The sequence below is a fragment of the Psittacula echo genome (genome assembly GCF_963264785.1).
Source record: "Psittacula echo genome assembly, chromosome: 6".
Classification (NCBI taxonomy): domain Eukaryota; kingdom Metazoa; phylum Chordata; class Aves; order Psittaciformes; family Psittacidae; genus Psittacula; species Psittacula echo.
The window spans coordinates 22,240,544-22,257,577 of NC_137743.1; the positions used below are offsets into that span (position 1 = coordinate 22,240,544).

The 17,034-nt window shown below is 40.1% G+C and overlaps 1 protein-coding gene across 9 annotated transcripts in view; it reads right to left on the reverse strand.

Annotated features, from left to right (window-relative positions):
• Nucleotides 1-17,034, reverse strand: part of GBF1 (golgi brefeldin A resistant guanine nucleotide exchange factor 1) — a 113,307-nt gene that overhangs the window by 26,361 nt on the left and 69,912 nt on the right. For 4 of the 9 annotated variants that reach the window (XR_013957150.1, XM_080620587.1, XM_080620586.1 and 1 more), the window contains 9 exons: nt 13,716-13,834; nt 13,000-13,108; nt 12,586-12,646; nt 10,827-10,881; nt 9,274-9,372; nt 4,302-4,437; nt 1,793-2,022; nt 705-873; nt 309-520 (listed from right to left, as the gene is read on the reverse strand). Coding sequence is in view for 8 of the 9 variants with exons in the window: in XM_080620587.1 (XP_080476713.1) it covers nt 309-520; nt 705-873; nt 1,793-2,022; nt 4,302-4,437; nt 9,274-9,372; nt 10,827-10,881; nt 12,586-12,646; nt 13,000-13,108; nt 13,716-13,834 (1,190 nt within the window). In the remaining variant the exon portion in view is untranslated. Of the gene's footprint in view, nt 1-308; nt 521-704; nt 874-1,792; nt 2,023-4,301; nt 4,438-4,946; nt 5,167-7,948; nt 7,985-9,273; nt 9,373-10,826; nt 10,882-12,585; nt 12,647-12,999; nt 13,109-13,715; nt 13,835-17,034 lie in introns of those variants that run through there. The other 5 variants (XM_080620593.1, XM_080620589.1, XM_080620592.1 and 2 more) reach the window with 4 other exon arrangements.

A 17,034-nucleotide genomic window follows, 5' to 3' on the forward strand; every position in this document is an offset into this window, starting at 1 on the left:
TACGACTAAGCTGGTAACTTGCACCTATAATCACCTCAGTACCAATTATAACAAAACACAGTGTTATCCCATAGTAACAGTTAATTCAAATCACCTTCATACTTCTTGGCCCTGGTCTCTTTGGCTTTGCAACAGCACTGCTTCTTTCCCTAGTGCAATTCAGAACTCTCACTGCAATGCAGCAAAGAGCTTATTTGAAGACTGAGACCTGCCAAACTTCAGAATACTAAATTCCACTATACTCCTTGATGCAAACTAGTTCCTGAATCCCCACTGCCATATGACATGTTAGTATATGCCAGACTCACTTGAAATAGGTGCCGGCACAATTCCTCCTTCACAAGTCCCAAGAGAGACTGGCAATTTGCAATTGGTGCTGACTCCAGGGCAACAGTTAGCAGCTGCAGCCCCATGTGGATCATCACCTCAGAGTTGTGGCGGTCATGAGGGTTGGTGAGTGAGATAAGAAAGCGGAACAGCTCCCTAATACATGGTAGCCCATAAGGGACAAGTGCTGCTCCTAAAGGAAGAAGAGAGATTAGCACTCTAAACTTTGCTTTTGCTTTTTGCAGGTACCTAACAAGTGTTACAAATGAAATTGTTACAGACCTGCTGAAGAACAGGAGCTTATCACTCTCTTAGCAGAAAGGGAAACAGAGCAGTGGAAAGGAAAAAAGACTTCAGCAACATTGCCCACTTCTCACCTTCTTTTTGGGAAGACTGAGTAAAACGTACTCCTCGGGGATTTACATAGTCCATGTCATGAACTGAGGCAGAGTCAGATTGTTCTGCTACATATGTGCACTCCTCTAGGACCTCAGGGATAGACTCAACAGAAGCTGACTGGATCTTCTCCTCCCTCAGGATTTCATTCTTCATTGATATCAGTCATTTGAGAATGAAAGAAGCAAAACAAGAGTTAACAAGCACTAAGAAAGGCTTATTTGTTCACAGTTCATTTGGCACTATTAAAACTACACAGGTCACTAATGGAAGAGGAACAGGAAAACAAAATTTAAGAGAAAAGAGCAGCTCTAGATAATATGCAGCCCTCTCTGACCTTTCATGTTCATCTAGTTCTTATCTATTTTACAATACTCCAGGTTGCAAGGCTAAGGACTTTGAAGATACTTCTACAGACTATCAATTCTTGCTGCCTCTGAGATTAGGATTTGGCTCTTTTTGTTTGTTTGTTTTAAAAGCTACATAATTTCAGCACACTATTTCTATTGATATCTTCTTAGCATTTTTACCTTTCCAAATATCTGCAGCTCTGAAAGGTTACCTCAGCTTTAATCCATCCCCTCAACAATATTACTGTTGCAGAGGAGGTGGAGACAACATAACAGAAAACTTACCTGTGAAGACTTTAGTTCAGTTTTGTCCTATTTCACATAAACACCAACAGCTCTATTTCTACAAAGTCAGGTAGAATTGTTCACTAAAAATAATAAAATTATTTGTGCAGATTCCTCTGTTTCCCTCTTAACAGTTCCTCTTTTCATTACAGTTAATAGTATTGGGAGAATACAACTAGCTACATAGATGCATTGTTGAGCCACACAGTTACAATTTCCGAGCCAACAGGGATGGTCTCAAGAGAAAACAAAGAAGGAATGTTTACAAATTTACAAATCACTCACAGTGAAGAAAACTTATTCTGACCCTAAGCCCTGAAATAGAACATATTCCCTCCAACCAAAAAGAGAGACAGAAATAGAGTAAGTGTGCTAAACCCACAACTAATATTGCTAGGAGTTTGAACTTTCCTCTGGAACTTATATTCATGTACCTGGAGTTCAGGCTGATTTTGATTTTCAGTGACTCTGGCCTCATTAGAAGGCATTCCTGCATTAAGTCCCAAAGAAGCAACTTGGTCCAAGTCTGTCAGATCTTCCTTGGAGGTAGCCTGTGAGGACAACTCCAAACCACTGTCTGTAGCAGGGCTGACTGCAGATGAAACATTTTCTGAGCTCCCAGAGGAGCTGGGAGAAGGAGCATCTATGAAAGTAACTCCGCTTGCTGATGAGAAACATAAGAAAAAAAGATCAGTATTATTTTGTCCCTCAACTGAAACTTCATACATTGAATACAGTAACAAAGAATTCATTTGATCACTACTTCACACTACAAATAATCTCAGATAGTCATGCACTAATGTGGAGAATGCAGATAAACAAAGCTCTCCGGCTAAGCTGAATTACATGGGTGAATAGGTGAGATACGAGTAGTTTTCCACATTAAAACACAACAGTTGGAATCCAATAACCTCAGCAAACTACTTAATCACATAATTAAAGGGTGCAGAGAGTTTCTATAACTAAGGAATCTGAAAACGGTCCGAAAGGTGTACTTTACTCTCTGATACAACAGCACAAACACTTTTAAGACCTGCATTGAGAATTCGTCATTCCTTCAAAGTGAGAATTTTAAATTGATTGGAAGGCAAGACCTATTTCTTTAATTCTCCCTAAATGAATGGAATTGCAACAGAACTCAAATGGGTCTGATATGGATAAGTGAAGGATTTTTACTATTTCTAAATGAGACAACGCTCCAAGAATCTAAGTTTCCTTATTGATGAAACCCACAGATTTGCAGCTCCATGCTTCTGAGGAGAACTTGAAAAACTTAAAACAGTAAAATGGAGACGATATACTGCAGGGTACAGTAATAAAGGCACAAACCAGAGTTACGTTATGAATTTACACGTGAAATGTGCAGTTTCACCCAGTGGTGTTTTATTGCTGACTTGATTTTTGAAAATGTCTTAAGTTGTAGGACTTTACTTGATTTTTAAGAAATATAACAGAATACATGATCAATTTTGCAATCTTTTCTTCTTCACCCTCCAAGCCAGGATTATGGCCTAAAAAGCACCATTAATACACTATCTAGCACTACAAGGTCAGAGTTAATAATATGCTTTGTAACACAGTTCAGTTTTCTCTCTAAAATGTTACAGGAATTCCAGTGCTATTTAACGGAATTTAATACCTACTTTAAAACTTAAATATAATGATGATTTACGTAGAGGTAAGTTCTCATATGGATGAATGTTCTGAGTTACATGCCATTTAATATTATTTCCTTAAGTTTTCAACCAATCACGCTGTTGTGTAGAAACACACCTGGGATCATTCACACTACACTGAATATTTTCCTGTGACAGAGTAAATGTCAAACTAGGTATTTTACACAGCTATTGTTTCTATTTTTCTGTCTGCTTCCTTTCACTGTTAACATTTATGTCTGAGCCACCAAAATGTAGAGTGAACAAGAGAGAGTACGTTGCAGCCAGAGGGACTAATTTATCCAGGAGGGATTAAAATACAGTTATAGCTATTTAATCTATTCCCATACAACAATAGGATAAGGAAGTTCCCCAATGTTATATTCTTGACCTCACTGCAGTAGTCACGTACTGCATTATTTCTGCAGGCTGGATCAAAGCACATGAAAAAGGATTCATGCGTATACTCATTAGTTTCCTGCACACAATCTCTTTTCTGCTATTTCTGCTGTTCCCTCTACTTTTTTTTCCCTACATAATTCTTTATGCCACCTTCCCATATCAAGGCCTCTATTCTTCTCATAACAGTCATAAGCACACCCCTATTTCCCTGTCCTTAATGAGTGTGGCCTTTTATTCAAATTTCATGGACTGTGGATGCATACTCTCAGTCTTTACATCTGTAGCGAGTGATGTGTTCATTCACCCACCCTTGATACCTACGTTTCTTTGCAGCCCTCAGCTCTACCTGTATATTTTCCCTAGTCACACTTTGCTCTTCCCTCATTACCAGCACACCATTTGGTACATCCTGCAGGAACACATGAAAGAATACGTCACTTAAGTCAGCAATCTCCTGTTGCAGCAAACCTTCCCCCCAGCTCCATTCCTCTTAGCTCTCCTCTTGCCAGTGTTCTTGTTTTCAGTCTCTTCCATGTACCTGCTGCATCATCAAACTTCTCTGCACCACACAGCTGCCCATAACCTCAGCCACCTCTCCAGGTCCTCATTCCCTTTTGTACAAACCACCCTGTAAGGCACACTGAAGGCAGAGAAATGCTGCCAAGTTATCCACAGGACCACACTTTCCTCCATCAGATATTTATTCCATCTCCTTCAAACTCCTTCTCCTGGACCTGAAAATCTATAGTCACTGGACTAATATACTTAAAAAAAAAAAAAAAAAAGTCTAATGCAAACCAACATGTTAAGAGAAATTAGATAAAGAGATTCAAAAAAAGCTCCTGAACAGACACTGTCTAGTCTCTGGAAACAGGTTTCAACTTACTTGTGGTGTTACTAGCATTAGCTGCTGGCTGTTCTGTCCCAGGAGAGACCTTAGTTACGTGGCGAGGAGGCCTTGGTGATCTCTTCTGTTTCTTCCATTTTGATGATTCGCTTATTCCTCCAGCTCTCATTTTCAACTGAAAACCAATAATCATTAGGAATATCAGCATAGCAAAACCACATAGCACAATGGATTACACAAGCCAGCCCACAAACGCTGTCTCAAAACCCTCAAAGTCAGGCAACAGCACTTAAACGTATCACACAAATTAACTAGCATCTCAAAATCATGCAAACCAGCCCCTGACTCCCCATTACCCATATATTAGCCAATGCTCCGTGTCTGAATCAAGGGACAATTTACTGCAGTTAATCTGCTGCAATATATATTTGACAGTTTAATTATCACAGCACTCTCTCTTCCCTATCAGTATGTCCTAGCTTTGCATTAAGATAAAGAATTCTCTTAGACCTAGAGGCACATCTCAAATCTCTTTGCTTTTGTCAATGTTTCCAGACTTCTAAAGGGCATCAATTAAACTAGTTAGGTTTGATACTCAATTAAGATTTCACCACCTATGCATGGAGGCTGAGAGCAGGGCCTGAGCCCCAATCCCACATTACAGTCTGCAGCTCTGTCACTTACCTCTGGGCTCAATTCACTCTTGATCTTCATAGCAATGCCATGTTCACTTTCCTCCAGGTATCCTTCAGTACTGACAAGTGTTTCTCTAACACTTCACTCACTCCTACTGCATGGCACATTGCAAATACTACCCTAGTGGTTTAGAAACAAACCATATTCTGCTTTCACCTGCCTTCTGTCATTACTCCTCTTCAGATTTAAATCTAACGTAATCCTTGACATCCTTCTTGACCAGCATCCTACTTCTACTTCTTATACAGGTCTTTGATCAGGCAAACAAGAACCACAGCAGGAGCAATGCAGGCTGGGTGGCACTTGCTGGAGTGTGCTTTTACTGCAGGCATACACAGATGCTCCAGAACTTCCTAAAAACAGTATGACATTTAGCCACATGGACAATAGCAATGGCAGGCCTGAAAACAGCTGCCTTCTAAAGTAAGTTCCTCTAAGTGCAGGACTGCACTTACTCTTGGATTTGGCAGCTGCAGTCAGTTTTTCTGATGCTGTCAGACCTCTCCAATTTGGGGTGAAAGTTTAACCACTGAACAGGTACCTTACATATCGTGGAAACCATTCAGCAAGTCTCAGTACCAGGTTCCCACTTGATATTCTTCTTTGTAGATTTATCATAGTTAAGTTATACTTTAGGCATAATACTGCTTATTTCTTATATCCCTAGCATCAGATTTAAATTATCTAGAAGACAGCTATATTCTTTAGCTTCTTTCTTTTTCTGCAACTTGCCTCCTGCCAGCTGCTACTCTTCTTAAATGCAATAAACCTTCTAGGTAGGTTCTGCTACTTGTTTTTCCATCTCTTTCCCTTTTCCAGCTAGAATTTTAACTTGCTGTACATGGCCTGTCATTTTCCTCTTTTAAACAAAGCTCAGGAAAATGTTATGTCCCCGTGCAGTAAACCACCACAAATTCTATGTTTGATGACTAATCCCCAAGTTTTAGCTACACTACAGTTCCTGTGAGCTTGTTAATTAACAAATTCATAATTACTTTGCTCCTTGTTACTTCTTCCAAATTTTGAAGGAAGAATCCCCTTCTAAATCACAAACACTGATGAACACATTTCTGACAAACACTTATGTGATAAGCACGTAGCTAAAAATAAAATTGCTTCACCTCTATTAGTAGTTTCCTTTTCAATTTAAAAACCTCTCAAGCCTTAAATATTACCAACAGTTTTACTTATCAAAGGCTTAAGCGGCAAATTAGACCATACAGTTTTACCTACCAACTGTTCCAGATTTTTTTCTCCCTTTCCATCAACTTATAAAATCAAACCTGAAGACTTATAGTTCATTTATCAAGCTACTCAAGTAGAAAAGGAAAGCTTGAAGCATTATCTGTTAAACCCAATAAAGTCTGTTTCGCATAATTTCAAAATAATAGAGTTTGCCTCTAGGTACTGTATCCTGTTACCATGATTTGCTATGTAAAAAGTTACTTGCTAATAAAAATTAGGGGGTGGAGGGAGGCACAGAATTGAATCAGCAAAATGGAGCCTAGATGTTATTATGAATCAACCACATCAGTCCCACTTCTTTTGCCCCTCAGTCAGGCTATCAGAAGGCTCAAGCTGACAATTTAAGTATTACTTCTGACCTCCCCTTGCAGACACCAAATACAACCTCAGTTCAACACTAGCCCTTTCAAAAAAGCACTTCTCTTCAGACACAGTATCAATTTTTAGTGATTGTCCTGTACTTTGTATTAACTCCAAGATTCCTCTTCTTGAGGGTCGTAAGACGTATGCCTATCTGTCCTCATTTTGATGAACCAGTACCATCTTTCAGAGACTGAGTCACAACAGCTTCACATGGATGGGAAACCATTTAGTCAGGCAAGCAAAAAGACTCAGCTGATTTTTAAAGAATCCCAAACATTTAATCAAAGTATAAACCATTCTTTATACTTCGGGGCTGGGGTGTATGTGGGGTGTTGACAATTTAACAGACAGGGGAAATTATCCAGTAGGTCTTTTCCATCTCATACCATCCAGTATAACACATTCTATACAAAGAGGTATCCTTTTATTAGAATTACCTGCTAGGATTACCTAGCACTACCTCCATACCGTTTCCCCTCCCTCCTTTTTTTCTTTTGCTATCTCCTATAAATAGAAAACTACAATGACAATGGGATAGCTCAAAAAAAATTGCAAAAGCAAACAGAAATGCTGAAGAGAAATGTCTCACCAGTGCCAAGGGGCTGTATGTTGTTATAACAAACAAACTCTGGGTTTGGGAATTCTAAAACAATACATGTATCAAAGGACAACAAAGTAGTATCTTTAATTCTGTATTTTGTATTGAATTAAAAGGTAACACTTGCTTTTTATGTTAGCATAAAAAAATGTAACATACCCCCCAACTTGTACAGTTTATCTTTGACTAAAGATCTATTTATAATGCTTGGTTTTACCTTCAATACCAAGTAATGTCCTGATTTCACTAGAAAGATTGGCTGCATGTTAACAGGCTGAGATTTTAAACCTAAGGCTGCTTTTGACTAAATGCTGCAGGTAAATGACATGTACTAGATCACTAAAATTTACTAAATTTTAGTCGTAATCTCAAATTCTCCTTCCCTCTCCAATGCTCAGTGATATTACAGTTGCATTAGTTTTCTAATTGTCAGCATCCTTCAGATTACATTAAGCTTATACTTCCACAGTAAACCCACCTGAAATTAGTATTTAAAAAACATTCTTTAGAAATCAGGGTGGAGAAGGAGCTCAGAGCTACTGTTCATTAATCTTGGAACTCAGTGCAGATTCTATTACATTTATCTGAGTTACCTTTGCAAAAAGAAACATGTACACAAAATTGCAGAAGAAAGAAACATACAAGACTCTAAATGCTTCCTTTGATAGATAAGGTTTTAACAATAAAACTCCAGTTAAGATCTAGGAAGGTGAAGAAAAATGAAATACTACAAGATTCTTTCTAAAGGGTCTGTGAGGTCTCATTTTTCTATAAGCCACCTTACCTGGACTCGTTTGTTTTTCCATAAGATACTGTAAGCCTCAAGAGAAAAGGGCAGGGGCCAATGATTAGTAACTAAAGTGATTATACTTAACACGAGCTCATTCTAGATGCAGCATGGAACTGATCAGCACACCAAGTAGCGTGTTCAAGACACAAAAGCATGCAGAGAGAACGCAGTCCACAATCCAAGTCCTGGAGACACCAATGCATTCCAGTCATCTCACCTACCTGCCTGTATTGCAACAATTGATGAAGTTTATGTGTTGAAAGTTATTTATGCATCTTTGGCAACTATGAACATAATCCACCCCCAAAATCTGTGAAAACTAAGATTTAAGTTCATCCCGATTCTCACTGCAGTATCCAATATTTAGCTACAACAATTTCTGCTGCAAAGGGAAACATGTCTTAGTCTTTCCTTCTGTACAACTCTGCTTAAATCTGCAAGTCTCCAGCCACCGCCTTCCCTGACTATCCTGACCACAGACACAGGACAAAAGAATAGCAAACACTTCTCTAAATGTTCTGTTCAGCTCTTTTTGGACCATATAGAATTAATGATAGACAAGAACTATATCTACATTAAGTCTGTGAATCAGCATGGAAAACTGAGAAGGGTTTCATCTAAGCTAGTTTCTCAGGGTTTCTATGATTGGTCCAAAACCAACAATCTGCACACCTACAGTATTTCTTTGGAAGTATTTTCTAGAGCAACTAGCAGGGATTAACACATTTCGTAATGCAGTTTGGCCCCACTCATCCTCCATTAGCGAATACTGTACTGGGAGCCGCGTTTAATTTCAGTAGAAACATGGTCAAGATGTTGAAAAGGTACAGCAGCCTCCTTCCAAAAACCTTTATAGAGAGCACTGAACTTTGTGGCCCTGTACGAAGTAACAAAGCTCAGACTGAGTCAAGAGACTCCTCAGATATGCTGCTACATCTACAAACAAGCCAGAACACACAACACTTGAGCCTTCAGAGAGCAACCTGAATTTTTAATATTTCTTTTATTCAGTTTTTCAGTGTCATAGAGGAGTCAAATCTTGCCCATGTCCTTCTGCTCCCTACTTCAGAGGATGCCGTGATGGTGTCTTAGGTGGCACTCACCAAGACACCGAATGCTGCAGTAGAAGAAGAGTCTCTCCCTCACAAGCCTGCCCCAGCTGCAGCCACAACACTGCAAAGCAGCCGTTACATGCATTGTCCCCAAAAGCCATGCTGTGTCAAATGAGTGGAGGGAGATCTGCTGCACACAACTATCTCTCAGTGATGTTTACAAGAGAAGAGGAGAGTAAGGTAATAAGGGAGAAGTGAGAGAGAGACCTTCAGGTTCTTAAAGAGCAATACCCTCTCTAATTGGTTCAGGGCTTTGGGCTGTTCCCCACTACTTAGCTCCAGTTTGTTGAGGAGACATGAAGACATCTGTGAAAGATAGGCAAATGTATGATTTCAACAAAGCAAAACAAACCCAAAGAGAAAAGAAAAGAAAACCTGGCAGAGTGCAAGGCTGCAGGGCAGACTCCTGGCATGCACAGCAAAGAGACAGTACAAGGTAACTGCACAGACCAGACACAGGACACAGCATCACTTAACCAAGCTGGGAGCAGCCATCACTTGATAAGGGTAGCCTTTCTAAGTTCAAATTCACCTTCACTTTACACCTTCTGTACACAGACCACAACAAATTCTGATACCTGCAGTACATCAGCCTGTTCCCTTTTAGCTTTCCTTAGGTCAGCCTACCATCATCACAAATCTTGCCACTTTTCTCCCACAGCAAGGGAAACAAGCAGTCAGGTTACTACACAAGTAGTAAAGGCCCAAGCTAGTTTCAGATTCCTACAAGTAAGCATTCAGTCCTCAAAACACTGCTATACTGGCTCTGAAATGTTCATTTACCCAATGCTGCCACTTAACTCATTAAAAATAAAAACAGAATGGAAATTATAACATATATAAGTAGTACATTTAGCGTAAGTTCAATGGTGATTATGTCTTCTCTAGCACTTCTCTTCCCATCATGTTGCTCTCAGCACTAGAAACCTGTACCTCATTGACATTCTTTATATGGAGTACAAAAAGTATATCTGTTTAGAAGTATATATGGCGTTCCTCAAGTGGACCTCCCTCCACCTAAGAAACTGTTATATTAACCATCATTTAAGGTTACATTTATGATATTTTCCCTACTGAATCCAGCTGCTGAAAAACTCACTGTAGAGAGGGAGATGGTGATGTTGAAAGCCGGAACTTCCACCCTCAGAAAATTGTGCATTTAGGGAAAGGGAGAAAAAGAACGGAATACATTTATGTGGCTGCTAATAGAGATGGCATTGCTTATGTGAACTAAGGCTTTTGCTACATTCTGTAGCTGCCCCTTCTGGAAGCCATGAAAGCTTTTTCTACGATAGCCCAATTTCATACTGCTTTCATGTTGTTTCACCAGCCTCAAAAATGTGCATTTCTGCATAGGGAAAACTGGATAAATATATCCCAAGAGCTCAGCATTAAACCTGCAGTGAATGAAGAAAGATGAGAAGGAAGTTGGAGAGAGAGCAGAAGCCAGCAAATAATCAGATGACATCACCATCAGGTCCCATAACTTGCTGGGGTTTTCTAGCCCACAGCAGCTGATGGCTGTTCCCAGAATCCAGACTGGCTCACTTAGGCAGCAGTATCATTAATAAGATTCACTACTGGACAATGTGGGCTTAATCCCACAGAATTAATGAAGCTATGTCCATTTATGTGGTTAAACATGCTCTTTCAGTGAACTAGGGACTTGCAGGAATGAAGAAACACAAGTGTGAAAACAAACAATACAGAGACGAGCGCAAGCCTGAGACAAGAGAAGCCAACACGATGCTCAATCTTACCTTCTTCATGTTTGTTCCCATGTAGCTTTTAGGCTCTTCTTTAAACTGAGGCAACCTGAAAGACAAAGAACAAGTTAAAATACATAAGCTTTCTTGCATTAACAAGGGAAAAAAAAATAGACTGCTCTTTCTAGTCATGCTGTTGATATTAGGAGACCAAAATTAGGTTTTATCCACAAAAAGAGACGCTCTTAGTTTCTTTTCCTGCCAAAATCTGCTGATGGAAAAAAAAAAAAAAAAAAAAGATGTGAGGTTCTTTTTGCTACACTGATTTTCAGATTCTCATTGTTAATGGTGATACAAGTAGTTTCTTTTCCTTCAGTGTATGTTTGCAGCAGTGGACTAGTCAGACTGGTTCAAACCAGGTTTCCTTATGCTTCTAAAAACAGCTGCTGAGTCAGTGTCGTCCACACTAGGACTCTTGGATCGTACATGTTATTACTAGTCATGGCAACCCTTTTCATTAACTTTGTAGAAACCCCAGTAGCTACCCCTCTATTCTCCACCATATAAACACAATTATGGTGCACAGTGGATCTAACTTTAAGCTGAATGCTTTGAGCAAAGTAGTCACTGTCTCAGAGTTAAAGGAGGTAGACTGCTCTCACCTGGGCTACCAGGCAAGACAAATGTGTAGAGCTCTACAACTCCACACACCCTGCTCTCCCTTCTGTTCCTTTACGACAATTCTATCTTTGCTTGCTGAAGGGACAAAATCACAGCTTTGGCTGTTTCTTATTCTGGAAAACAAGATGGCCAAATCACCCCTGCAGTTGCTGTCACTGATTTGTTTCTCTAATGCCAGTGTCCACAGGCACAGATGGCAGTGATGTCTCCAAGCCTTATCAAGAAGGACAGAGGAGAGGATATACAATAAGTAATGAATACGCACTAAATAAAATTCACATATTCATTTGGAGAAAAAGCAACGCAGTCTCTCTTCTCTGAAGAGACTGATTCTGACTCTGCCCCACATTTGTCCAGTCCACTGCATGACACAGGGTGTACAGAGGAAAAGAAACAAAACAAGTGAGATCCCAAATGGAACTGAGCATGACAATGGGAAAAAAAAAAAAAAAAATTATGAGCTGTGTTTCACAAGCTGTCAGTTTTACTGCAATCCTTCCCTACTCAAAGTATTTATATATCTGTACATTTCATTTTCACAATACCCAGAGAAAGTCTATGATTACTTCACTATCGGGAGAAACAGTTTTGAAGTTAAATAACTTACTTGAGCTTAAAAGAAGTAATCTTAATTAATTACCTTAAGGGCACTGAAAAAGACAGAACATTTGTCCACGACATACGATCTCAAGAGTTTAAAATTCTCTTTGATATGTGAGGCCAAAGCTCTCAGCTTGAAATCAACATGCGGCTATTCAACACCATTTCTATTCTCTCTCCTGAAGAGAGCTATGTTTTTTAGAGCATTTCTTTTTTCACCCTTTTTTTTTTTTTTGAGTGACGTTTGCATTCTCTGTCCTCAAACTGGTTCCCTATCCTAAAGCTCTTCATTACTTAGCTGTCCATCTCTCCTCAAAGGACACCTTAAACCAGGCAACCTTCCCTACCTCTGTCTCCCTGCAGTCTAACACAATCAGCCCAAGAGAAAAGTGCCAAATCCTTCATCCCCTTCCACCTCTAAATAATGACCATTTTGGATGATTTTTCTGAGGGCCCTTAAGTGGAAGTGTGGAATCTTTCTGTCCTTAGAGGGCCATCTCGGCAATGCTGAGGCAAACACAAGCAGGTTTACCTTGTGAAGAGCAGCTGCACCATGTCGACCAGAGTGTGCTCTGCAGATTTTCTCAATAACTCTGCGAAGACAAAAACAAATAACACAGGTGTCATTACTCAGTGTGATATTATCAAGAGGCTTCTCCAAGCAGACTCCCCTCCGAGCCTTGTTTACAGAGATTACGGCAAATTTATTAAAACCGGCTCCAACACTGCACTACTGCAAATGGGCCGCTCATCACAAGGTGGCGCCACAAAGCTGGGGAAAAAGCAGTCCGAAGTTGTCCTGTGAATTAAATTTTCCAGCAAGTTGTAGAAAGACACAGTAACATAAAGCTCAGCAGCTTTCCATGGCTGCACACTCTACAACAGAACTAGTTCATGCTGAGGAAACCCGACCATTTCTTAACTGCAGAAGTATGAACAAACCTACCACTGAGTCTCATTTCAAAGCATATGCGGAAACAGGACTGCATGATCTCACACACAGATTCATTGGTGAGGTGGGCTCCCACTGGAGTGAGCAACAATGTCCTCAAAACCTGCAATAAAGAGCACACAGATGTCCCATACTTGCATGCATTTCTAAGATGAGGTTAGCTACCTCAAGACAGACTGCCATGAGCAGACAACCTAAGGGTTTTCCAGAAATCATTTCAAACTGAATGCTCTGCTCAAAAAACAGATTAGGAGACAAGAATGATCTCCCAACCCACTTCTAAAAGAGGTCTGATAATGCTGCCTGCTACCCAATATTTAAATTCAGTAACTAGCTATCTGCTCAAAAGTACACAGACCGAAGAGATGTATAGTTTGTAGGTTTGTCTCTACAAAACACCTTTCTCAAAAATAAGTTTGAGATCCATGTTTGATTTACTCTCACTAACACAGACCATGCACAAGGTAGGATTATCAATGATACCACATTATCAAGCTCCTTAATTTAAAAATCATTTTATTTAAGCTTTTAATTATTTTCATTTGGAGAAGCTTTTACCACAGGTATACGAGCCATCTGTTTAAAAATAAAGTCTGTCACTAAGCTCCACAGAGTCAAAACATTGCTCTCTCCTCTTCATCTCCATGTAACAGGATATGTTCCACAACAGGCAGCAACCATTATAGTAATTACCAGTTCTCTCCACTCACCTGTAGGATTTTCATCAACACAACCTCATCGCTCGCATGATCTGTGCCTACAAATCGGGCATGAGTGACAGCATCTGCCATGTTCTCCATCCCCTCTGCTGTGCCCTCATGGCTGGGATCTGAGCAACAGAAAAAAAATACATGACAGGGAAAGGCCACATACAGTCTACCACCTCTGTGGGGAGACATCTACACAGAGATACTTTATTGACATCGGCTTCCTTAATTTGTGTGACGAGCAAAACTCACCTCCCAGTAGCACAAAGTTTTTAAAACTTGAGCGTTCAGAAAGACTTTATCAAGAGTCTGTTTACATTTGCAAAATGATTTCAGTCACCACCAGCTCTGTATGGTTTTAGATGTTAATTTTTAAGACTGTGTCCTGTTCCACACAACACAGCACAATCAGCTGTTAAATGCATTCTGTTTCTTCTTGGGAATGAAGAGAAAAACAGCTCTTAAACACAGGGAACCTCAAATTTACTCCCATGAGGAGAAAATGCCAAACAGGTTCCACTAGACTGAGAAGAAAAAATTGTCTCTTGTTCTACATCCCTCCTAAGCAATAGGAGTTGGGGAAGGAACGGACCAGTAGCTTTCCCCAGAGAAAACAGCAGACACACACAATCACAGTTTAGATATCAGAGTTGCAGGCCTCTTGCTTCAATCATTCAGCAAGGCTCCTTCTCCCCGTTTCAGTATTTTGTAGCTACAAACAATGGTGCAGTTAAGAGAATGTTTAGGACGAGATTGTTGCTAGTAACCATATCTTGTGCCACGTTACAGTGGCTTCAGAAAAGCTATCTCCGGCTTTGATTTCATTCTCACTTAAACAATATAGCACTGGGCAAGAATCTTGTTACCTTCCTACCTAAACAGTCATTAGGAATGAAAGGAAACAACCTAAACACCAGTTAGTACCTTATTAATTAGCAATAGGGCCTCTTGAATGCCAGTGAGAATGAAGCTGACAGAGGAACCAAGCAAGACCTTGTATACTTTGCAGAGGAGCTTTGCAGATTCCCTCTTTTACTTCAGTTGTGTTCACACCTAGGAGGGTCTAAGACCTAAGCATTAAAGAAAGCTGCCCTTATTGTGGTCCAAAGAGAGCAGCCACCACCATGATGTGGTGATTCTGAGGGGCTGGAGGATAGGAAACTTCTCATAGTTGCACAAAACTGAAACGGCATCACTGTACTTCAGAATAGAAACAGCACTTTGCCTTTGCTATCTCTTATACATTCCTATTAAGAGCAGAGCAGAGCTTGCCTACTTTTGGCATGGTTCTCTCTCACACACACCGAAAAAACTCAGCTTGCACAGTTCAGCTCCACTGGTTTGCTAGTCAAACTCCTCACAGAGCTATCAAGAAGTCTGTTCTAAGACCATTGGTCACGCTTGCTGCTACTGAAGCAGCAGCACTTAATAGAATACCAAACTCTGATACTGGTAAGCATTAGAGAAGAGGCCTGACTGTCAAAGGCAGTTCTCTTTGTACCTTTGACAATGGCTTATAATCCAGTTAGAAGCTACCACTCTTCTACCAGAGGCAATACCTTCAGCCATATGTTGGTGCCCCATGCACTCTTATTCACAAGTGGAAACTACAGGTTAAACCACTAATGGTGATAGAGGATCATTCTAAATTGCCTCAATTAAATGAGGCAAAGACCAGTGGTGTTACAATGCCAGTGCCTAGGTTAACATTACTGTTCACCAGTCTCAACAACTACAGTGGAAAGCACCTAAGGGCAACAAGAGGAAAAAGCCACTTGCTGCTGAAAAGGTAGAGCACTGCCACCTCTTCCAGTACATATGAGTTGCTCTAGGCTTAGAGATACATTTAGTCATAGTTATGGATAAATAGTCTGTGTGAAAAGGAAATGCAAGCAAGTTGTGTGTATGCTTCTTTAACAGATCTATGACTATTGCTTTGCCATTTTAGCCCTTACCTTCAACACTAATAAACACACCTCTCTCCCAACACATAACATGCCTGACTACTTCAGTTCTGGCTCCCTGGAACAGCTCTGCAAATTCAGGTCAATTTATAAACCTCCTGAGTTCAATTAAAAGCACAGATACTCCTACTTTGCAGACAAAGATACAGAAAAGATCAACCCGCTTCTTTGTTCCCCTGTGAGAAAACAGCATGGAAAGACATGTCAATGCCTGCTCAGAATCACTAACAAAAATAAGTCTGTGTGAAGGAAAACTTTAGTTTGAAAATTGCTACCTGCAACGCAAAGATCTGGAGACCTCATCTAGATGCACACACTTCATACGGGGTGTACTCTCACAACAGGTGACCAAAGAACAAGCAGAAAGCAGAAAATCCATGCTCTCTACCACCAGGGAAACCCAGGAAAGCCGGAAGCCTGCTCCACACCTTTAGTGGAGCTAAAATAAATCACCAAGGAGACAGAGAAAGTAGAGGGGAGAACATGCTTTAAACTCCCCAAACAGCATGTCCTCTTGCTGGCAGCTGAGCAACAGCTACTCATTTATGGATATGCAGTTTTCAGGAACACCAGAGAAAATTAACTGTAGAAATGGAGCCAGAAGCTGCTACGGACACACTGTTATAGTACGAAAAATCACATACCTTTTCATTTCAGCCACTAGTCTTCCTATAGCTAAGGTTTGAGCTCATCAAAAAGGCTGACAGCTAGCTAGCTAGCTCCTGCAAAACTGCTGAGTAAGGACATAATTAATCTGAGAGATAAAAATCAGTAGTTTACTGATTATACTCTAGAGTTTACTCTATAAATTACTTTGTAATTTATCAACTATAACATTTGGAAGGGTAGTACTTATTTCAAGGCAGAGGATAATTTCTGTAAGGGTATTCCTACCAGAACACATGCATGGTGATATCAAGCATATTTATCAAACTGAGCTGTGATTGCACACTGCTGTTGGTGAACTGCACCCTACAATCTCAGAACAGACCTTTGCAATTCAGACTAATTAAGATCAGAAATCTCAAAGGCTATTAAAGAATTATTTTTTTCTAATTGGTTTTAAAATAAAGCCCTCCCCAATACTGGCCTGAAAAGCTGAGAGATAACCACCTGCCGACATGTGACAGAATAACAGTGAGATAACACAAGGATTACCAATGAAATACTTCGGAAATAGGAAAAGAAAGCTGTTTTAAAGAAACAAAATTATCAGAGGAGTTTGGTCCTTTCATTGCCAGTGTGAAGTTTTTCGACCCAGTGTGTACAGCAAAAGCCCTCCACTCATAGAACAGACACGGCTAATGATGCTGTTGAAAAAGAGTGCTGGTTTCACCTGTCAGCCCCAAAACGCACCA